The sequence below is a fragment of the Aulonocara sp. 'chitande type north' Nkhata Bay genome, linkage group LG7 (genome assembly GCF_057382095.1).
Source record: "Aulonocara sp. 'chitande type north' Nkhata Bay isolate Kocher_YH1m ecotype deep benthic linkage group LG7, A_spYH_male_GT1.1, whole genome shotgun sequence".
NCBI classification, from domain to species: Eukaryota; Metazoa; Chordata; class Actinopteri; order Cichliformes; family Cichlidae; genus Aulonocara; species Aulonocara sp. 'chitande type north' Nkhata Bay.
In genome coordinates this window covers 7,478,168-7,499,623 of record NC_141350.1, presented here as the reverse complement: position 1 = coordinate 7,499,623, position 21,456 = coordinate 7,478,168, and the positions used below count along the sequence as shown (strand labels likewise).

Here is a 21,456-nt window from a genome sequence, read left to right as displayed (position 1 = left end):
ACTGATTTAATAGTCGACGCGTCGTTTGAAGCTTTAAGATCACAAAAGACGCAGGAATAAGTGGCAGGATTTAAGAGTGTAATAACGGACTGAAACAGAAGATGGCAGCATTGCATGTACAAGGATGTCAGCTACCGTTAAACCCCGAAGAAGAAGAAGAAGCAGCTGTGTCCCAGAATTCATAGCGCGGCCCAGCGCAGTTTCCAACAATGGCGGCAGCTAGTTAGTTTTAATGTTACTCTTATTATTCTTTCTGGGTCACAAAATAAACGTTTAACATATTTTCAGGCGAGAATGTAGCTGTGTAAACCTCAAATATCTGCTCAGTTTATCAGGACACCACATATTTTCAAAAGCGCTCCGACGTTTTCGGAGACACCTGTTACCCACTAGCTCGTTAGCGAGCCGGGGGCTAGGCTCACTAGCGCCGTGAGAACACCGGACTCCCCGCAAATCGTTTTCAAACCCACCGCCGTCTTTCGCTACTCAGGTTAAATATATATGAGTCACTTAGATAACTTAAAATGTTATTGTTTGGCTTTTTTTTTTAGTATTTTATTTGTTCCTGAGTAAATCAGTTTGTCTGAGATTAAAGTTATAGTTTTTACACAGCTGAATAAACGCCAAGCAGACAACTGATTATCAGAAGTGTGAGATGCTCCAGAATATACTCCAGTGTCCTGTTATATTTTAGATAGCAAGGAGTTTATTAAACTTCACCGAAACAATTGCAAATTTCATTAAAATTTAATAAACTATCATCTTGTCTTTATTTTTAGTTAGCACAGACCTTAAACACTTAAAGCTGTAAGCTAATGATAGTTATATAAGAGCAGATGCTGCTGGTGCAATAAGCTGTAGTTTTACGTCCAATGGATGATGATCTGATTAGTCGACTAATCGCAAAAATAATCGGTGACTAGTCGACTATCAAAATAATCGTTTGTGGCAGCCCTAATTCTAAGCAAACACTGCTTTACAATGAAACTATGGTAATTGATCTTTCTAAATATTTCTAGAAATGTAATTCAACATAAAAAGCAACTACCTTCTCATCACATCCAACTTTGTAGCTAAATTCATGAACTAACACGAGTTCCCCCCTCTGACGCATATTTGCAGACAACGTTGGGAACATTCCTTTTATACTAATTATTTTCTCATAACTTTTACTAACCCCTGAAACATAGATGGACTATACATGATAATCTCACCCTAAAATCCATATGTGCCCCATGTTTAGCACACTTGCTGGACACCTTTATTTCATAAAATTAGCTGCTTTCCCAGTCTTCCTTAGGATTTGTGAACATTTTAATCAAGAGTGACAGTAACGCTACTGTAACAGTCCCAAGTAGAAACAAGTATCGTCATTTTGGTCCTCTTGCCAGTCACATTATCTTTAATGTTAAATGCTGAAATAGTTTTTGTCAGTCTTTAATGCTGTGGATACTCACACGCTTGAGAGCTTTGCCTAACTATAAATGCATATTATTACGCATATTACATTTTTTTTCCAAGTAAAGCAATGTTAGCGAAGACAGCCAAGTCATGTATGATATCTTTACTTCTAACACGTGTACAAGATTTGAGACTTTATCAAGAAAAATGTGAACGTAAGTAAAGCATTTCAAATGCCTTTACTTACATTCAGTCTGAAATAGCTTTGAAAAGCAAAAAGCACAGAGGAGAATGAAAACCAGAAGTAATCAAAAAATAACAAATCTATCATCAAGGGTGTAACTGTTCTGAAACCGAGACCAAATCTGTGATGCAAATGTCTACGGTCTTGTGTCACAATCCTGTCGTCTCTTGCTGTGATCCATTGCCAGCGTCGTACAGCTCTCATTATGTTAACAACAGAGGCATGGAGAAGATGTTTGGGAGAAAAACTGCTGTAAACGTCAAATGCAGAAAATACACTAAGCGTCTGTTTAACCATCTTTTATTTTTTCTAAACCAACATCACATTTTGTGCTGCAGAGGCTTGTGTGTATATTTAGCTTGAGAAAGATTGGTTCGGAAATAGCTTTGTCATTGTGCATACGTAATATTCTAATTAGCTATGTGCTCGAGTTGGTTATGCTAATTAGCCACATGGAGGTAATTGGATGATTAAAGAAGAGTGGGATGAATTTTAACAACAATAATTTTAACAACAATATAAAGAAGATGTAAGAACTGTGGCTTCAAAAATATCTATTGCAAAATTTGTTACATCCCTAATGATTACATATCAGCAAACACAGTAATGACACTAAAATCAATGCAAAAGGTATTTTAAGAGATGGAGGCAAACAAATAACCCCAAAACAACCCACCTGTCCAGTGTCCTCCTAGACAAAGAACAAGATTTTCATGGCTCAAGATGGCACCTCTGCTCCTTTCCAAGGCACAATGTGCAGTAGCCACTGAACTAGAACAGCAAGTTGAGTTTGAGACTGAAGGGTGCCTCGTTTAAATTCTTGAAACATTAGGCCTTTTCTTGAACCTCAAAAGTACAGCCAGTTGAGGACATCGAAACCTACTGAACTGAGGTCTCTGAGTACAGAGAATAGGAATTTGAGCTTTGCATATCTTTGTGACAACCCGAAATAACCTCTGTGAGGAGGCTAGCTTTGTCCAAGATCAAATGGGAAAGCTGAGAATTTCAAAACAGTGGTTTAGTATGAGTCACACCGCAAATACATCTAAAACAAAAGGAAGACATATAAACAATAATCAGTGTGAAAAACAAACAAAACCCAACATACATATTTCATTAAGTCTGAATCTTAATTGGCAGTCACTTAACACCCACTGAGAGAAAGTGGTGCAAGCGATAACAATCACAAATGTATACAAATTGCAAGAAAGCAGGCAACAATGCAACACAACAAAATATAGCCAATTTCATGATTTGCACTGTCGTTCTTGTACGTTGTATTTGCTTTTATAGCTATGCTTATCCATGTGTGAAGCCCATGCCCTTCAACTTACACCCACACTAGAGCTGACAAAGTGGAAGACATCAGATCTTTATTCACTCCAGTGAATCATTTCTGTCTTTATTTATTTACTAGCAGCAAGGCATAAACAAGGGCAGTGACAGGAGCTGAAACAATGGTCAAATTGATGAAGCACAAGTTGTACTATTTAAAGACTGTTTCTTACATGGCTGTGAGTTAGAGCAAGAATCCTGTGCTATAGCGCTATCCAGGCTCTGCCCTGCTAAAGGGCATGACATTTACAAGCATTTCATTTCAGCAAAACGCTTCACGATGTGATCAGTAGAGGCAAGAATTTACAGACTAAGTACCTTTTACAACATATCACACTCTCACGAAACAGAGGAAATTTGTAAAATTGTGATAAGAGAAAACAGTTCACATACACAGTTTAAAGCTACTGTGTTACAGCAGGGTATATAAATCGAATTCAGCAGAAGCTAAATGACTAAGGTTCCACTTATATTCACTATGTGGAATGTATGCATTTGTATGACAGCGCTGAAAACATGAGCGAACACACCACTTGCAATAAAGGACTCTTGAGCAAAGTCCCATGATAACCTTCATAACAATGATAAATGGCTGAAGCGTCCTGCTAAGCTACATCATATGGCTTTCCATTACACTTAGAAATGGAGCATACACAGAAGGATTTCTGCAAAACACAGCAGGGGGATTAACATCTGGAAACCATTGTATTTTTAACATCATTTTGTTTTCGATTTCAATCCATGCATCCATAACTGAGCCGCGGACATTTTCTGAGAGATGGATCGAGAGAGCCTGGTGTGCTGCGCTGTTTGTTCTCACACAATCCCCCCCAAATAACACAAAACAACAACAATGCAGCTAGAGGCAGAGCGCCATTATCTTTAGAAGGAAAAACTGATGAAAGGAGTTTGAGTTTCAGTCATTCTTGGCAGTCTGCAATTTATCAGTAAATAGCTTTAAAAAAACAAAACAAAAAAACCCCACAACAACAAAAATGAACCCTACCCCCACAGTGCATTAGAGGAGTGGCCATATCACTCTACACTTGCTATGACAAGTATCCATTTGCCTGATAAGTAAACCAAAGCTGCTCTTCCTCTGATAAGCCAGCTCAAACACTGATCATCACTACTCAAGTTAGCCAGGCAAAAAAAAAAATAGTACAACAGGCTGGCAGAGCGCTTCTTAAACTTTTCTGCCATGCCTCCTTCAGAAGCCAAAAACACCACCCCGCTCGAACTTCAGGCTGATTATTAATTAAAAAATAAAACAAAAACGCAATGAACCATCCTAACATTTATCAAAACTCTTGATTGCTTGTTTTCCCTATAGAAATAATATTGATTCAACTTATCCTGCAGTAGCTCTATGCAATAACACAGCACGTCTAGAAGGTGAAACTATCTTAAATTTGTATTATAACACAACTGAAATCAAACAAGAGCACTGAGAGAGCGCAACTCCCCTCGAACAGCAACTTTAATGCCTGCTGCAGCCTCCTTTTATAACAACAAGCTAATGTCTCTTACCTTTAATCTACGACTTTGAAGTATTACATACTAAAATGATGTATTTTATGATCTTTAACCATATGATTGGAGCAGAGTTGGTGCTCTCTATGCCTTTTCATATAATATATTATACCTGATATGGTTTCTTGGATTTTTCAAAGCCCAACTTTGACCTTGGGCACTACCAATGAAGGTCAAGGTCACTCATATCCCCCAAGGCCTAGTATATGGTTTTGAAGTTTGAGAATGACCTGAAAAATAATTATTAGTAATATAATGTTTTTACGGATTTTCACATTTGCTGTGACCTTGACCTGATTTTCACCTCAATTAAATCAGCTTGAGCTGTTATTGGTATCTACAATCACACAAAACCTGAACATGATATCTGTAATACTGTGGATGCTAGACTGCTAACAGACAGACAAATGGAGCGGTTTACATACTCCCTCCCTTTGGGGGGGAAATAAAGCATAAATGAATGCATTAGCATGGGATTGGAGGTGGGGACTTAACAATGGCTAACACTGTCCACAAAAAGGAGACATGAATAATGCAGTCACCTTTCCTGTTACGGTGTAATGCAGACTAGCAATTCATTCAATGCGCTGTTCTAACCCATCTCTTAATGAGGAGGCATTTAAGTAGTGAGTGTGTTATTCCTCAACTTAACCATTAGTTTCTATAAATATGCTTGTTTGTCCGGTCCTTGGGATAAAACCATAAATCAGATGAAAACGGTATGAAAATAGTCCTCTTTGAGTCAGACGTGAGGAACACACTCCGAAACAAAGGTACATTTAAGTTGGCACAGGCTTCGTGCACAGACGGGAAGAAGACAGGCAGGAGATTGTGCCGTGAAAGAAGAAGCCCCATAGACGCCGCTTTCCACAGTCACAGTTTAAATCACTGAATGTCTGAGACAAACTCTTTATCAAGAGCTAAGAGCCTGAAGGTTGTAGTACCATCTGAATGAAACACCACTGATATGTTCTGGGTCAACTGCTCCATTCTTTAATGCCAGTTTTATTTTGGAGGATACAATTTGAAGAACCCCTGCAATGCTAAAAATTTTAGAGGGAACCACTCATGCAACACCACAGTCTGTCTTTGTTAACGGGGAAAAAATGACTAAAGGAGAACGAATATAGGCTGAACACTGCAAGGATTTTACACTGATTCTCTGCTGTGAAGGGTATTCTTTCCACTAGGCAGACACTCTTTCTACATTATTCAGGCTGAGAATGATCTAGCTGTACTCTAATTGCTACATAATAATAATGATAATAATGGATTGGATTTATATAGCGCTTTTCAAGGCACCCAAAGCGCTTTACAATGCCACTATTCATTCACTCTCGCATTCATACACTGGTGGAGGCAAGCTACGGTTGTAGCCACAGCTGCCCATCTTCCATCTCAGGGTGTGGAGCTGTATAAGACCACCCACGAACCCTTTAATGGCTCCACATAGCTCATTAGCCACTAATTACACAAATCCATACATTCATAGTCAAAAGTAACTTTACAATTAGTCTATAAGTGCTTTATATAATACTCTGTATATGTTAAATACAAAGCTTTGTTCACTGAACCAACCCTTGGTTTGCTTCACACACAGATAGTAAACAGCTAATGCCTTTAGCGTGTGTGTAAATAATGCATGATATCAAACAGTGTGTACTGGAAACAGCTATTGATCATAACCACCTACTTTCTGTAAGTGTTACTTGATCACTAACACTGAAGGAGACGGTTTTGTTCTGTCTCTGAATAACTTTATACTGGGACACACCTGGCGCGTTTTAGAACCAGAGCATTTGGTCTTTACGACATGTTTTATTTTGTAAACTAATCAGATGCTCGGTGCCGTTCCGCTGTCTGACTTTGTGCCCAAGCTCATGTGCTCTGTGCAGCTTCGCACTTCTGTCAAAACCAGGATATGGGCGCGTATTTTTAGCAGTGTGGGGAGCCGCCTCTGGGACGCTTCTAAAACGCTCTCGGGCATTGTCAAGAAGGGCTGTGATCAGTTCCAGCGGTTGCAGCTGAGATGCAGCAGTCCCTTGTGTGTCTCAGCAGTCAGGGAGGCCCGGCTGCCTTGTTATTTCACCATCACTCTTAGTCTTGTCTCTGCTAAATCGCATCAGCCCCCAATTGACCAAGTGTCACGCTTCAGAGGGAAGCCCGATATCTCTAGCCTTGCAGACCTTTTACTTGTCCATTTCGCTTTCCTCAAATGGACATACTTTTACTTTTTACCAGCTGCATAAAGTACAAGTTGGCCTGCACAATTTTTCTGCCATTATCAACTTGTCAATCTTTTCTGTAAGTGAAAGTGAAAAAGTCAGAAAAGAAGTTCACAGACATGCCATCTAGGATCTCGCTGTGTATGACGGTGAGCTGCTGCTTCACATGACTCGAGCCTTACTTATTAACAGAAAAATAATACCCTATTGTCTCCTCCTACATAAATACTGCAGAACACAGCAGTGAGGTCAGGGAACAACGATGGTTTGTGAGCTCCTAAAGCATGCTCCATCGCTGTCATTTTCGCCTCTCTTTATGCAATAGTAAAAGAAAAAAACAAAAAAAACCCTCCATCCTCTTTTTTGTTTTTTATTTCTTAGCTGTCGATGAATCACTTGACACTTTGATGTATCAGAGTTGACCTGAAAACAACCAGAAAGCTTGATCTGAATGTGCGATGAAGTTTTTCAAGGCAAAATTTGCAAATTATTACAAATTATTCACCTGCACATAGAATTTCTCTCACTGGCTTTAATTTACAACACATGCTCACAGTTTTGGAAACATTGAGCTCAATATATTTATTTAACTACAATACATCGTTCCTCCTGGTAGCATTTCAATCAGTATGTCCTCATGCTTAGATTAAAATTAGACACATATTTAATTATCTTAACTGCACTACTGTAAAATTCTGTATAAACAATCATTCTGTACAATACGATAATTATAATTCTACAACTGTTTACACCTGTTTATAACTTGCATATTTCTGCATAGTTTCATATTTATATCCTGTTCATAGCCTGTACATAACTTGTATACCCATTACAGCCTGTACATACTTATAGTTATAGCAGATTCATAACATACCTTCATACCGTGTACATTTTAACATACCCATAATAGACCCATTTTTGTACCCTCATACCTATAACAGATGCATTTCTGTAATATATCTATATACCTATATTGCTAATATATATTTTGTAATATATCTATATCATGGCTAAAGCACTTCTGGATGGATGCAAACTGCATTTCGTTGCCTTGTACTTGTGACATGCGCAATGACAATTAAATTGAATTCTATTCTATTCTAAAAGAAAACGAATTGTTATGCATGCATCATAGAGATTAAACTATAAATCGTTTGTTTAAAAAAAATATACATAACTCTTTTTTTATAAATCAAAATGATCTCTGTGTACTGTTTTCTATTTGATTTACATTTTATGGAGGCCTAAAATATTCATGCCAAATTGACTGGCTGTATTTTTCCTTATTTTCTTTAAGTTATGCATCATAGAAAGAATACAAGGTATTACACACTGGCATCCAAACAGAATAAAACATTTGAAAAATGAAAAATAAAAAAAGGAGACCACCAAATAAAGCATATTATTATGAGTCATTCACAGATATGGATCATTTCATAAAAGATGTCAGAATCTGGGACTACAGCAGAATAAACTAATAATGTCTTAATAAGTTGTCTTGTGTCCTCAGTCACAGTCATATTATTTTTTGTATATTTTTAGCTCAGCCTTCACTGTTTGTGCCGTTTCATGTTTTACCTCACAAGGATTAAAATGAGGTGATTTGCACAGAAGATTGTAATACTGGCGGAGCCCTGATCAGATCTCTCACATGTATCCCTTGGTAACAAATCGCACCTCATCTCCAACTTTACCATTTCTATTCCTTTTTGTATTTATACCATCCTTGAAAACAATATTTCCATATTATATCTGCAGTGCTATTTTCTAAACACTATGGCTGTGAAAGGGGAAAGGAAGCGTAATCTGATTGTACTGTGTTAACTGTGGCAGCAAGACTTTTCAATGCGGAACAATGAAGGGATGGGTTTAATACGTTAAACTGGAAGCACCAGATAGCAAATGATTATGCTGAAATGAGTATCTTAAGCTCCTTATTTAGCTTTTTGTCGTTGTTGTGAAGAATGCTTGGAGGTTATTTCCCAAAGAGGGAGCCAAAGGCTGTCTCAGCACCTGTGCACTCTAACCTCTGGGCAGAATAAGGGATGAGCTCCGAAGCTCCCAGTACAAACACAAAGAAAAGAGGGGCTTTTAGCACACCTTAAAAAGCTATTGCCGTGACCTAGATCAACTAAGTAACACACTTTCAATCAGTAAATGTAAACAGTTTCCTCCTTGCATTATGTTAGTAATAAAAAAATAGCTACAAACAGTAAATATCTTAAGTTTAGCCATGTCATAAAGTAAAGCTCATCTGTAATCCTGTTCTCAATGCCAGCTAAGAACATCTGTTGGTTCAGGTGTTGCTCGTCTGTGCATCCAGGTGGCAAATCTTAAAGAGGGTGTACTTTTTAAGACAACTGCCTACGACTGCTCTGCATCTGCAAGCTACTTAGAAACCCAGCTCCACCTGGTCCTCATTTTCAATCCGTGTCTGTCCTAATCAGCATCATATTCATTTTCTTTGAAGCCTGCTCTATATGAGGATCTTGCTGTTCTCCCTGGAAGGGCGAGGAGGTGTGCTCTCTCCATCTTCTGCTTTCTTTGCATGTGCATGGAAAGGGGTGGGGTGAGATCCCGGAACGCTAAAAACAAATTACTGCAGATAGAAATAATCTTCCTTTGACTACAGACTTCCTCACTGAAATGTGTCTTCTTCTTGTTGCCTAAAAAAAAAAAAATTCAGCACAGTTTTTTTTTTTTTTACTTTAAGCAGCTATATTACTTTTAGTTATGTTTAGGGTTGTCAGTAAGTGTAGGAGTGACATTAGCAGTAGTAGTCATAATATTTACTGACTGTGGCAGCAATAGCAGTTGCAGTAATGGCAATAACAATGACACTGCCAGCTTTGCTGTTCAGTCCTGGCAAATGGGTGAGCATTTTCATTTCAATCTGATTATTGCACTTTAGAATGTTTCATAGCTACTGTTGCTGAAACCAAAGGAATTTAGTTATTTCTTTTGGCTGGTCCATGTATTGATTTGGCATAATCTATAACTGATTCATTATTCCAACAAAAGAAATGTTACACTTTCTCGAAAGCGGTTCACTTGTAGCGCTTTTGTGTTCCACGTTATTATAAATGTCTGCAGACAGCTTGGCGTGAGCGAGTTCACAAGCTCGAGCCACTGCAGCAACACTAATCTGACTGCTTGTCATGCAGTCTTCCTCCAAACTGTTCGCTGTTGTAGAAATTGTTCTGTTACATGCACCTGAATGCTGCATGAACGGGCAAACATCCCAAGTTATATTTTGTTCTGAGTAAAATGTGCACAAGTCAAGAATTTATGAATAATATCACAAACAAAAACCTGTCTCTTCACATATTGTTCCAGTCAAATGTCATTCAAGGGTTTTTACTATTAGCTATACTGTGGAATACTAGACTGTGAAATAACCCATACAGAACTGAGTAGTAAACAAGGAAGTGTATAATAAACCAAAAACACTATAGCTCCCTGAAGCTAGACATAGTTTTAAGACATCTTTGCACAGCATTGGGAGTATCCTACTTCCATGAGGTCATCACCAGGAATGGCTTCCAGGCTTTGCAAAGGGATAATTATCTGAAAAGGAGAGTGATTGACTGTCAGGCTGCTTGGCCTCCGCATGCTTAGGGACAGGTTGGACCGCAGAAGGATGGAAAAGCGGCCAAAAGTACTCAGAATAAACAGGAATACTTTAAAGAGAGCTGGAAACACATTGCAGGTGGGACTTGAGGAGCTTGCTGAGAATAAGACCAGAATGTGCAAAGCTGTCAAAGCAAAAGGCAGCTTCACTGTAGGAAACAAAAAAAGTAATATATATTCAGTTTTTTTTTGTTTACTTCATAATTCCATGCACTGAAGAAAATGTTAAATATTTAGCCAAGTCTTCATTGATTTTTGACTGGTACTATAGATTTGTCTCTCTGCTACCTTCCAAAACAAAAGCCAAAGGTAAAATGCTGCCTTTCTAAAAACTGTATATAATTTTTCCTTTCCACCCTTTTCTTTGTAGTTATTTGAAGAATTAGGTTCTCGTCTTTTCACCTTTTCCTGTGATGCCTTTTCACAAATATTGTTAAAATACAGATAAACAGACTAGTGACAAAACTGTCTCTAAAATCAATGCCAGGAAATTGTTGATTTAATAGTTTTGGGGAGCTGTCTCTAACCTTTTTAACAAAAACCAGAGCCTTCAAAAAGAACACTCAGGTGATTCATTGCCATCATTATCAGAGTAGGCGTAGGAAACCTAATAAATGCATTTTTTCATGTTACATGTTTATTTGTCACCTCCCTGGATCGAACAGCGGCACTTTCGTGTGGCAGGCAAATGTGTAAATAGCTACTAATGCCGCAATTACTTACATACACTAATTATAGTTGGTTAAAATCAATCAGCATTGTATGTAGACCTGAAAATGTTTCTTAATGCTGGAAGTGAGAAATAAACTCCCAGTGCACTCATTTTTACCTGTGCACTTTTTAAAAAATGAGTTTTGGCCACAGATTGAATGTTACAGAGAGTGGATAGCACCACCACAATAACAGTTTCCTCTGCTGCCTGGCAGCAATGCTACTGGTCATCAGTGATGCCATAGGGGAGCAAAAGGATGATTGGACCATGAACGAACCTGCCCAAACCCCAGTGATTACAGACATTGACAAAAAAAATAAAATAAAATACGAGTGAATACAAGTGTATACAAGCAAAATAACAACAACAGCAAAAAATCTTTAATAGACATCAAACATCAGGAAGTAGGTTCATGCAGTCCAGAGTCAGCAGAAACATATTGTTTATACTGCAATATGTTATAAATCTTAACATACTCAGTAAGTAACATCTGTGGAAGTGATTTTTTTTCAGCTAAAGAGCAACACAAGGTAGGAAAAGTGGAGCCTATTGTGCCTCGACTTAAATTAAGCTGAAGCTTCATTCTTCCTTGTGAACAAAAAGTCAAAGCACTGCAAAAGAAAAGTAGTCAATACTGGCCACATTATGAATGCAAGCATTCTTTCAAAAAGCTCTCCCCGAAGAAAGGAGACGTGAATGAAGGCTGAAGATCCACATGCATGGCTGGCTCCGTATCTCAAGAGGAACTCAGAGCAGCCTGATAGACTTAATCCTTTTCCATATACTGGATCTATACTGTCAAGTCCTTGAGTCGTCCGACCAGTACAACCAGCATTTCCACTAAAACACTCCTTCTGACCATCATTCTTAAGTAGTTTGGGTGCAAACATGTTACCACCAGTTTTATACTTTAAAGACTTTTTGAGATTTAAAACACCATTTTAAGAATCTTTTGAGTAACGATGTCCATGGATCTCTCTCTGGCAGAGCACCAACCCACTTTTAGGAGACAATTTTGGAAACATCTAAAAGGACTACAGCTGCAGGCTACATATAATGAAGTAGTGCATTTAAATGAGAGACAGCTTGGGGACAAGGAAGAATGCTTTACTCAGATCAGTAAACACTGAAATAAAACAGAAGCTTGAGGATGAGGTTCACTAAAGGAGAGAGAGACAAAAAGAAGGAAGCAGGCCTGCAAACAACCTATTAATATTGGACATTTTAAGAGAGGAAGAGATTAAAGAGGACAGCGAGTGAAAAAGACACTGACAGAAAGGATGAGAGAATGATGCAGGCATAAAATACCTCTGATATGTGTGGTTTTAGAGAAAAAGAAGAAAGCTGTGAAAGATTGTCTATAGCAACTACTTCATATTCAAGAAAGACCAGTGAAAAATAAACACAGTAAGAAAAACAGACCACAAAGTAAACATCACTTTCATAGGAGCCTTACAAAACGTTTGAAAAGGACAGCTGTGGCCTAGATATAGGATAATGCATGACATAGTTTTATTAAATAAAAAAAGAAATGACTGCCCTCTTCCAGCACCAGAGTCAATCTGCTGGAAATAATATTCTGGCAATTTTCACCATGGCAACCTAATGCCAGTACAGGCTGTGGAGTGTTGTTACAGATCAAAAGGGGTTTACGGTATAGCTGTGAGGCAGTGAGCAGGAGCAGAAAGTTGCATCAAACCCCAGGATAAGGGAGATAAATAATTACAAAAACAAATACACACACACAGATCTACACTTACAGAGCCTAATGCTACTAGAGACCGACACTTTCTTAAACCTCGCCCCAACAAAAAGCCCAGTTTTCACTCTAAATACAAACAATTTATTGCATGGAGAGTTGTGTTTTGTCCCAAAAGGAAACCTGTGTCGCCACAACGTCCACAGAAAGGCTTTCTGTTAATAAAACAGTTTTTATTCCCACTCAGCTATTTTTATTGTTGACTTATCTTTATTGCTCAAGTCATTTACATTTATTGTATTTATTTCACTTATTTCCCATATTATTCACACCTTTTGCTTTCTTCATATTTGATGGTCTTATTTAACCGTTTACTTTTCCTTTAGACTGCGATCTATTTTGTGGTGCTCTGTAAAACACTTCCTAAATATGGTGGCATCAGACATGAATAGTATACAGGACAGGAAAGAGGGGCGAGAGTACAAGGGAAAGATGTGTACCTGGGCCACTGCATTTCAGCCATAAAGCACATGGTTACCTGCTCTAACATCAAGTTAAACTGGTGCCCACTAAATGCTACTTGTGAGTTTCATATTAGACTAACATGTCCAGTTGAAAACAAACAAACAAAAAAAGTGGGCTTTGCCCGCTCAATATGGACATTAAAAATGATTCTGACTCCACTTTTAGTATCTTGGTTACAGCACAAACTCATATAATGGTAATATGAACACTTAACTTTAAAGGCACTCTTGGCAGACTGAGACTTTGTCCTTCAAATGTGTGCAAAACATGCAGTAGAAATAAATGTAAAACATCACCTTTTTTGAATGCACTAACTAGACATCTATTCAAAAACCTCTCCAAACATGTCAGGGTGACAAAAAACACGCAGTGAATCTTTAAATATAATAGAATAATACTTCCTTATCATCGAGTTAGAATCTGTATTGAGTATCCAAACCATTTGCCAACAGGTTGGCTACTAGTGAAAAGTGAATGACATAATTACAAACATTTCATTAAATGCAAGCTATGCTTTTAACTATGAACTTCTATGTTATTTTATACACATTTCATTTCTTGTGGTTTAGAAAAAAAAGAAAACATGTTTTTGACAACAAGTGGGGAAAATATGATGGTTACAGTGACCATCAGACACTGTCAGAATCATCTGTAGTGCATGACCTAAAATTTTCATTTCTCTAAAGGCAAAAGAGAGGACAGAAGCAAAGGCAGAAATAACTCATTCTAGAAATGACTTCCGACTTAAGATAGATAAAAAATGAAAGGAAAACCCCGAACCCCTGAGCCCAACAGTCGTGCGGGGCATCTTCCTGGCATGGTTCGATGCACTTGTCGACCTAATAGAGAAGAGTCGCTACAAATTAATATGAAGTTATTCTGGGTGATCAACTTAATCCTACAATAAATCCAGATGAAAGTGGTCGCTTATATGACCAAAGTTCCCCCATCCATATAGCAGAAAGGGTCGCTCGGATGCCTTGATAAGTATGAAAGTGATGTGAATAATATGTCACGATTTCAACCAAAGTAAAACCCCAGAGATTTAAGGCTGACTGTGTGGGGCAGCACTCTCCATCATGAACTGACGTAAGATTTTTGCTGGAGAAAGGTGCTCCATCGTTTCAGTAAGCCCCAGAGACTTGGTAGAATCTATGTCAAGGTGTACTGAAGCTATAGTGGGAGAACAATGGCGGAGCACACCTTACAATGACACCTTATGTTGGTTTTTCTTTCACCAGTCTGGTAGAGCAAAAAAGAAAAGTTGACTCAATCTTACACTTTCTTGGAATAAATTCTTGCTAACATTATAATAGGTCCACTGCCGGTTCAGATAGAGGGGGAGGAGGTGGAGGTGGTCAACAAGTACAAGTACCTCGGGCTGTGGGTGGACAATAAACTGGACTGGTCATGCAACACAGAGTACCTGTATAAAAAAGCCCAAAGCCGACTGTACTTCCTCAGGAGGCTGAGGTCTTTTAACATCTGCAGGAAGCTCCTGAGGATGTTTTACCAGTCGGTGGTTGCTGGAGTACTTTTCTATGCTGTGGTGTGCTGGGGGAGCAGCACAGCAAAGAAGGACTCATCCAGGCTGGAGAAACTGATCAGGAGGGCTAGCTCTGTGGTCGGCATGAAGCTGGACACTCTGGTGACAGTGGCAGAGAAAAGGACATTAAAGAAACTGATGGACATTATGGACAATGCCAGGCATCCTCTGCACACGGCCATTAACAACCAGAAGAGTCTGTTCAGTGACAGGTTGCTTCTCCCAAAGACAAGAACTAACAGACTTAAAAACTCCTTTGTCCCACACGCCATCAGACTGTTTAACTCCTCTCTGGAGGGGAGAGGGAGGGGAAACAGGAGGACAAAGGAGGGAACAACTAAGCTGTAGTGCCTCTTCACCTCACTGTGCAATACCTTTTGTGCAATACTTTTGTAAATAGTCAACGGTGCAATAGACTCAATACTTGAAATGTGCAATTCACTTGTATTTTTATTTTTATTCCTATTTATTCTATTTATCCCCTTCGTATATTTTATTTATATTGTCTCTGTATTTATATATATGTGTGTGTGTATAACTCTGTAACTTCTGTCGGTGCTGTGCTTTTTTGGAAATCGAATTTCCCAGAGGAACCCACCCGAGGGATTAATAAAGTTCTATCTTATCTTATCTTATCTTAATATATTAGTACCACTTCAGACTCCATCTCTTGAGGTTCATTAGTGCCAACGGCAAGACTTTGCAACTTTTATTCAGAGAAGCACTCCTCCCCATTTCTTTTTTCAAAGTCCAATGGGGAACTGAAATCAGCAAATACTGCAGGCAGGTGCACGTCTATATGAAGGAGAACAGTGAAATAACTTTATGATTGAGCCTAAAGTGTTGAAGAAGTTTATGTGCAAGAAAGGGAAGAAAGTAATCTTAACTGATTAGAGAAAAAAAAATTGATGTTGCTTTTTGAAGCTATTTACTTAAAATAACTGGGGGTGGGGGGTTTAAAGAGCCAAACCAATGACACATTCTCACACAAACACATCCTCCCCATTGCACTTACGGCAAATGAATGCAAGATAAAACCAATAACACAGTCTAATATAAACAGCCTCTCTCTCTCTCTCTCTCTCTCTCTCTCAGAGCTCACTTTACAAATCACATTCAAATAGAAAATAATCAAACTCTTCTCGCTAGAAAAACAAACGGCCTTAAAAGCATTAGTGCCACATCTGCATGCACTCAGTACTGGTGTGTTGTGACAATCTCCCACAGCCACTACATGATGACAGAAAGAAAGGGAGTGCGTGAGAGTGAGATGTATTTCATTAAATCATTTTGTTGCATTTCTTTTTTTTTTTTTTTTTTTTTTGGCCAATCAAATAAGCTCACTGAATCAAATAAAGGAAGAGAGAGAATAGGCCAGTTGGTTGAAATGTCACATAGTTTGCAAGGTATCATGCAGAGTAATAGACAACTGCAGATTGCAGATTGCATTACCTTCCACCTAGCACAGAAAAGTTGAGTCTGAAAGAGTATTTTAGTACTATAACTTGAGACAAAATGATTGCAATCAAACATTCATTCATTGAATGGGAATGGTCTGTAAGCTGTGCAACACTGAAGCCAATGGAGTGTAGGGCTGTTCGATATAACGATATATATCGGATGACGATATACAAAAGTCTATCGTTTCCTTTTACGCTATCGTTTGTTTCATGGTATCGCAAAATAAACTGTTTACGGCAATATTTTTTTCATCGTTTTGATGGTCACTGTAGTGGCTATATTAATTTCTTAAAGTTCTCTCTTTCTCTTATATTTAATATAACCACACTACAGACGGACAAGCGCCTGTTTTTATGGGTTGTCGTTAGCAACAACGACGGTTACACCATTGCATGTCCGCTTGTTTATTTTCCACATAAACCTTTCACAATAAAGCTCAAGATCCTGTTGAGAATTTTCAAAATAAACAGAATCACTTGAAAAAGTATGCAGAGTATTGACAGATGAGAAGCAAAAAAAGAGTCGTCAGGTGCTAAAAAATAAACCTTAGACTCAAACGTTAGAACAGGCTTTCCCCGCAGCACGCCGTGTAATAAATACACACAAAGAAAACGGCGGCTGTTACAACCTGTCTAAAAATGTGTAGTTTCATGCATCGGTTAAAACACTTGACTCCAGGTACAAGACGCCCAGCTGGAAACACTTCACCTACCCGAGATTCACAGAATTTACAGAAAATATTACATTTTTTGTGATTTATATCGTTATCGGACGATAGATGTTTTATATTGGGATATGAGATTTTGGTCATATCGCACAGCCCTAATGGAGTGTTTTCCTGCAGTCTTAAAAGAAGACCCCCTGCCAAGGGAAGCTGACTGTGTGAAGCTGAACAAAAAGCCCTTATTTGAGATTACACTACAGCCACATGTTTACAGTCAGTTAGCTATAAATAGAAAGAAACTGGGAGAGCCAGATGGAGAGATGCAGAAAGAGAGAAGGACAAAGAAACAAAGAGAAAGGCTGTGGCGTTAGACGTCTAATTCAGGGTGATTCAGTCTGTCACCACCTACAGAGCCTGCCCATCCTCATAAAAACAATGATTCTGACTTGGCTCACCAACAACGCAACATGACATTTAGCTCCTAACCCTACCATAGAACTCCCACACATACACAAAGCATTACGAAGAAAGGAGGCCAAAATTTAACACAGATACAACAAACAGATACAACGATGCCGACAAACAAAGTCTTGATGACATTTACACTTAAATATCAGCATGAAGCATAATCAAACGCGCACATTATCCCTTATACACTCAAAGAAAATTAGGCCGAAACATAATAAGTGAATCTGCAAATACAAAAAGACGTGCAGAGACAATAAGGTGTTTCTAAGCACCACAGTGAACAAATGATCAGTTACGTGATGATCCTGTAATCACATTAGTGATAAAAATCCAATTAAGTCCTGATTATACATCAGCCTCTTTCCTCTCTACAAGAGCCCTATAGAACCACCACCAAGGATGATGGGAAAATGAATAAGTCATTCCCTTTCTAAGCTGCCAGCTCTACAAAGTCTTGCCTAACTCATACCCTCACATAACCCACACTACACTGTCAGAGAGCAGATACTGCACATAGCCCGTATATCATCATTTTCTCATAGCACCCACTCAGGAGAGACTAAAATAAAACTTATTTGGGTGCTTCTGTAAAACAATGACTGAAGATGTACTCCTACAAAATCTAATTCCAGACGGTGGATAACACTAAATTTCTTCCAGTCATCCAGCACTTTTCTGTCCATAACATCATGCTACACTAGCTTTACTCCTTTCTTTGTTAGTGTCTCCCACACACGCTCCTAGCTTTCACCGTGTTTAGGAAATTAGTATTTGTATCATTTCTCCCTAAACTTGCAGCCAACTATAACCACCACCCTTGGAATACCTGCCTCCCACATCCACACTGCAGGGAAAAAAAACAGAACCCTCCGCTTTTGGAGAAAAGTGCCACAGGCTTTGTTGGGGTGAGGTAAGTGGGATTTTCTTAGAGCCCACTCTTCAAAATGAGTCTGCATGCAATTCTCTTTCATTTTCCAGGACCTTAGCTTAATTTCGTGTGCACTTAACTGACAATCTGCCATACGGGATCATAGATTTCGCAAACCCAGAGTCATCTTAGAGGATTCATTTCTCTGCCTTCTGCCAGCATCTCTTCATTTGACGTAATCAGTAATTAACAGAAAGTAGAAAACTAAACATCTATCCTTTAATTAAGTGGTATTATAGGCAGAGGCTCGAAATGTTTCTGTAGCTGGGTGAAATGAGGGCAACAGTGATAAACAGAAGGCAGGAACTGATTAAACTTTCTTTTCCTAGGGAAAGTGATCACATTCGAGGAATATGAGAGAAAGAAGAATTACCTCATTCTGAGAAGAGATACTTTTTTGGCTCTAGAGTATATATATCTGTATTTTGTGAGCAGTATGTTGATGGGTTCATTTTACCCAATTCATTCTATCCAGAACTTACAGAATCGTTTTACAGTATAAGTGTTAGGGGCCAATATACCAAAGCCTTCTTTTATCCTGCACTACAATAGTTTTATACTTTAAGCCTGAAGCTACTGCAGTATCTACATAAATACTAAAGTAACTGCACATTTAAAAATAACTTAAGTTCCTCAGAGAGGCTCAACGTTTGGTCACATGGATGTGATCTATTATAATGGACGTAAAGAGCATTTCCTATTGACACAAGTCCAATCTTGTCCAGATTGTCAAAAAACCCGAACTACAACTATTTGCTAGGATAAAAGACTAAAAACTTCTGGCTTTGCACTCCAGACAAAACCATCTTTGACAATAAAAAGGCAGGAGAGATAAGCCCGATTTAATTTCGCAAACCTCTCTTTCAGAGAATCCTCTTTAGTTGAGGTGGGTAGAGGTGGGACGGGAATATGCAGAACCTCCTACGCACATTCGTAAGAAGTAATCCATAGGGCTGTTCACTGGCGTGTGCATGTGTGTGTGTAACACTCCAGCAGCTCCACACAGACACATGCAAATGAAGTAAAGTCTCAAGTGAAGCAACAAGGGGAAAGGGGACCAAATAGCGACTCGCTGTCAAGTGCTGAGCACAAATATGAAAAAGCTTAGCCTCTGAAGCATTTTGATATGTGAGGGACCTAATATGCTGAAAGAACAATAAGTCACTTCTCTGTCTCTCCTCCTCATTCTTCACCCTCTGACAGTTGTTTTTTTTTTCCCTCTCCCATATCTCAAAACTGTGTGATACAACAGTTTAATTAAATAAAATGACTTGGCAAGACCACAAACAGCAACTGAAGTGCTAGCAATAAAATTAAACTAGCTACATCATAATTAAACAGAGCCACCGTCCTTCAGACCCTAAAATATCACCCTTATTATTGCCGTCTATTCCTACCACTGTTCTGCAAACACGAGTATGTGCCAGCATGGTAAGAAGTCATGCATGCCCCACTTAAGCTACAAGAAATGGGAAGAGGCCAGATTTTAGCAATCCACTGAAAAAAAGAAAATATTGTCTAAGTGTCAGGCTCTCTGATGCACACTTGCTTTGTAAGGCTGAGACTTGCAAGACTTTGCTGTAACAAACCATGGCTGTGTATAGTAAAGTAAAATCTAGTAGGTAGGTGGTATATAGGAGAGAAACTAATCCAAACAGACATATGTGGCATATATAGGATAACATTTTAGACAATGTAATAGAGGGAAGGAGTAAGAGACGTAGAACTTACATGGCCATGGTTGATGAATCCATGTTCCCTGGCGATGCGATCAGCTTCCCCAGGGCCCCCATTGATCTGGACAGCCCACGTGTTGGTATAGACCTTTGCAGCATCAATCCAATTCAGTTCAGCTGTCAGCAGGACAAAGACTGTCCACAAGAGAAGTAGGGCCACCCTGGCATCCATTAAAAGGACAACTTCACAGCGCAGTTTATCTGTCCGTCTGTTGCTGTGTCCCAGGCAGAGTGGGGATGCTCCACCTTACAGCAGCAAAGTAGAACACTGGCCTGGAGATGAGAGGACAGAGCAAACTATAAACACAAACATGGCCTTCTTAACTGGGTCACTCTTGGGTTTGAATTACCTACCGCAGACACCGTTCACAAAAACAAACCCAGAACTGCATCAAAAATAGACACCACACCCACAGACTTTATCAAGCATGAAACTTACTCACAGTCTGCTGTCAGACTCTGAGAAGAAGACCACATCTTAATAAATGTGCAAAGCATAAATATTAGGTCAGAAACAGACAAGGGCTGTGCCAAAAACTAAATCATTTTCCAATTCTCTTTCATTTTTTTTGAGACTTGAAATGGTAATGTATGATAATGATATACAGTAGGCATGTTGCTGCAATACAGGAAGAGCTCCTAGCAAACCAATATACAGCTACTGGCAAAAAGAGGGGAAACGTGTCTGAGGAAGAAAATATTTAAATTTTACTCATGCACTGCTCTTCATTATAAGGTATTCCATTTTTTTAAATAACAGACTGCTTATTAGGTATGAAAAGGTACTTTCAACACATTTAACAGAATAGTAAAATAAGCACGCTAAAAAGGACCATTATTTGAGCAGATGTTCAAATGAGCAAGATTTTCAACTGATATCGTCTGCTGCTCTTTGATTTGTAGCTCTTTGGATCATAAAAAAGGGGCCTGTAAGTCAAACATAAAAAGGAAAGCTTTAAGGTAAGTTAACTGACTCAGAGTGTGAAGACAGATAAGGTGTGGTTATCTGCTAAGTAGAGCTGGGCGATAAAACGATAACTATATGTATCGCGATATAACTTTTACTCGATAGAGAAATTAAGCTACCGCGATAGACCTCGCCGCTCTTGTCCTCTTAAAAAAAAAAAAAGGTCAGCCAATCCAAATTAAGTAGCGCAGAGCCGAACCAATCACAGCCGCAGCGTCACGTCGCGTGACTTGTTACGTACAGCACAAGTGCCAAGCCACACGTGTGTTTGTTTGGGAAGCAGCCAGCGGGGTAATGGAGCCAGCGCGTAATGGAGGAAATGAGTGTGCCGACTAGAAAAATCAACCGAGCGTGACCGAAGAGAAAACAGATGATGGTTCCA

At 38.9% G+C, this 21,456-nt stretch overlaps 1 protein-coding gene across 3 annotated transcripts in view; it reads right to left on the bottom strand.

Annotated features, from left to right (window-relative positions):
* Positions 1 to 21,456, bottom strand: part of furinb (furin (paired basic amino acid cleaving enzyme) b) — a 102,715-nt gene that overhangs the window by 72,423 nt on the left and 8,836 nt on the right. For all 3 annotated transcript variants that reach the window (XM_086298236.1, XM_086298237.1, XM_086298238.1), the window contains exon 2: positions 20,103 to 20,380. In XM_086298236.1, coding sequence (XP_086154362.1) covers positions 20,103 to 20,279 — 177 coding nt within the window. In that variant the 5' untranslated portion in view covers positions 20,280 to 20,380. The remainder of the gene's footprint in view (positions 1 to 20,102; positions 20,381 to 21,456) is intronic.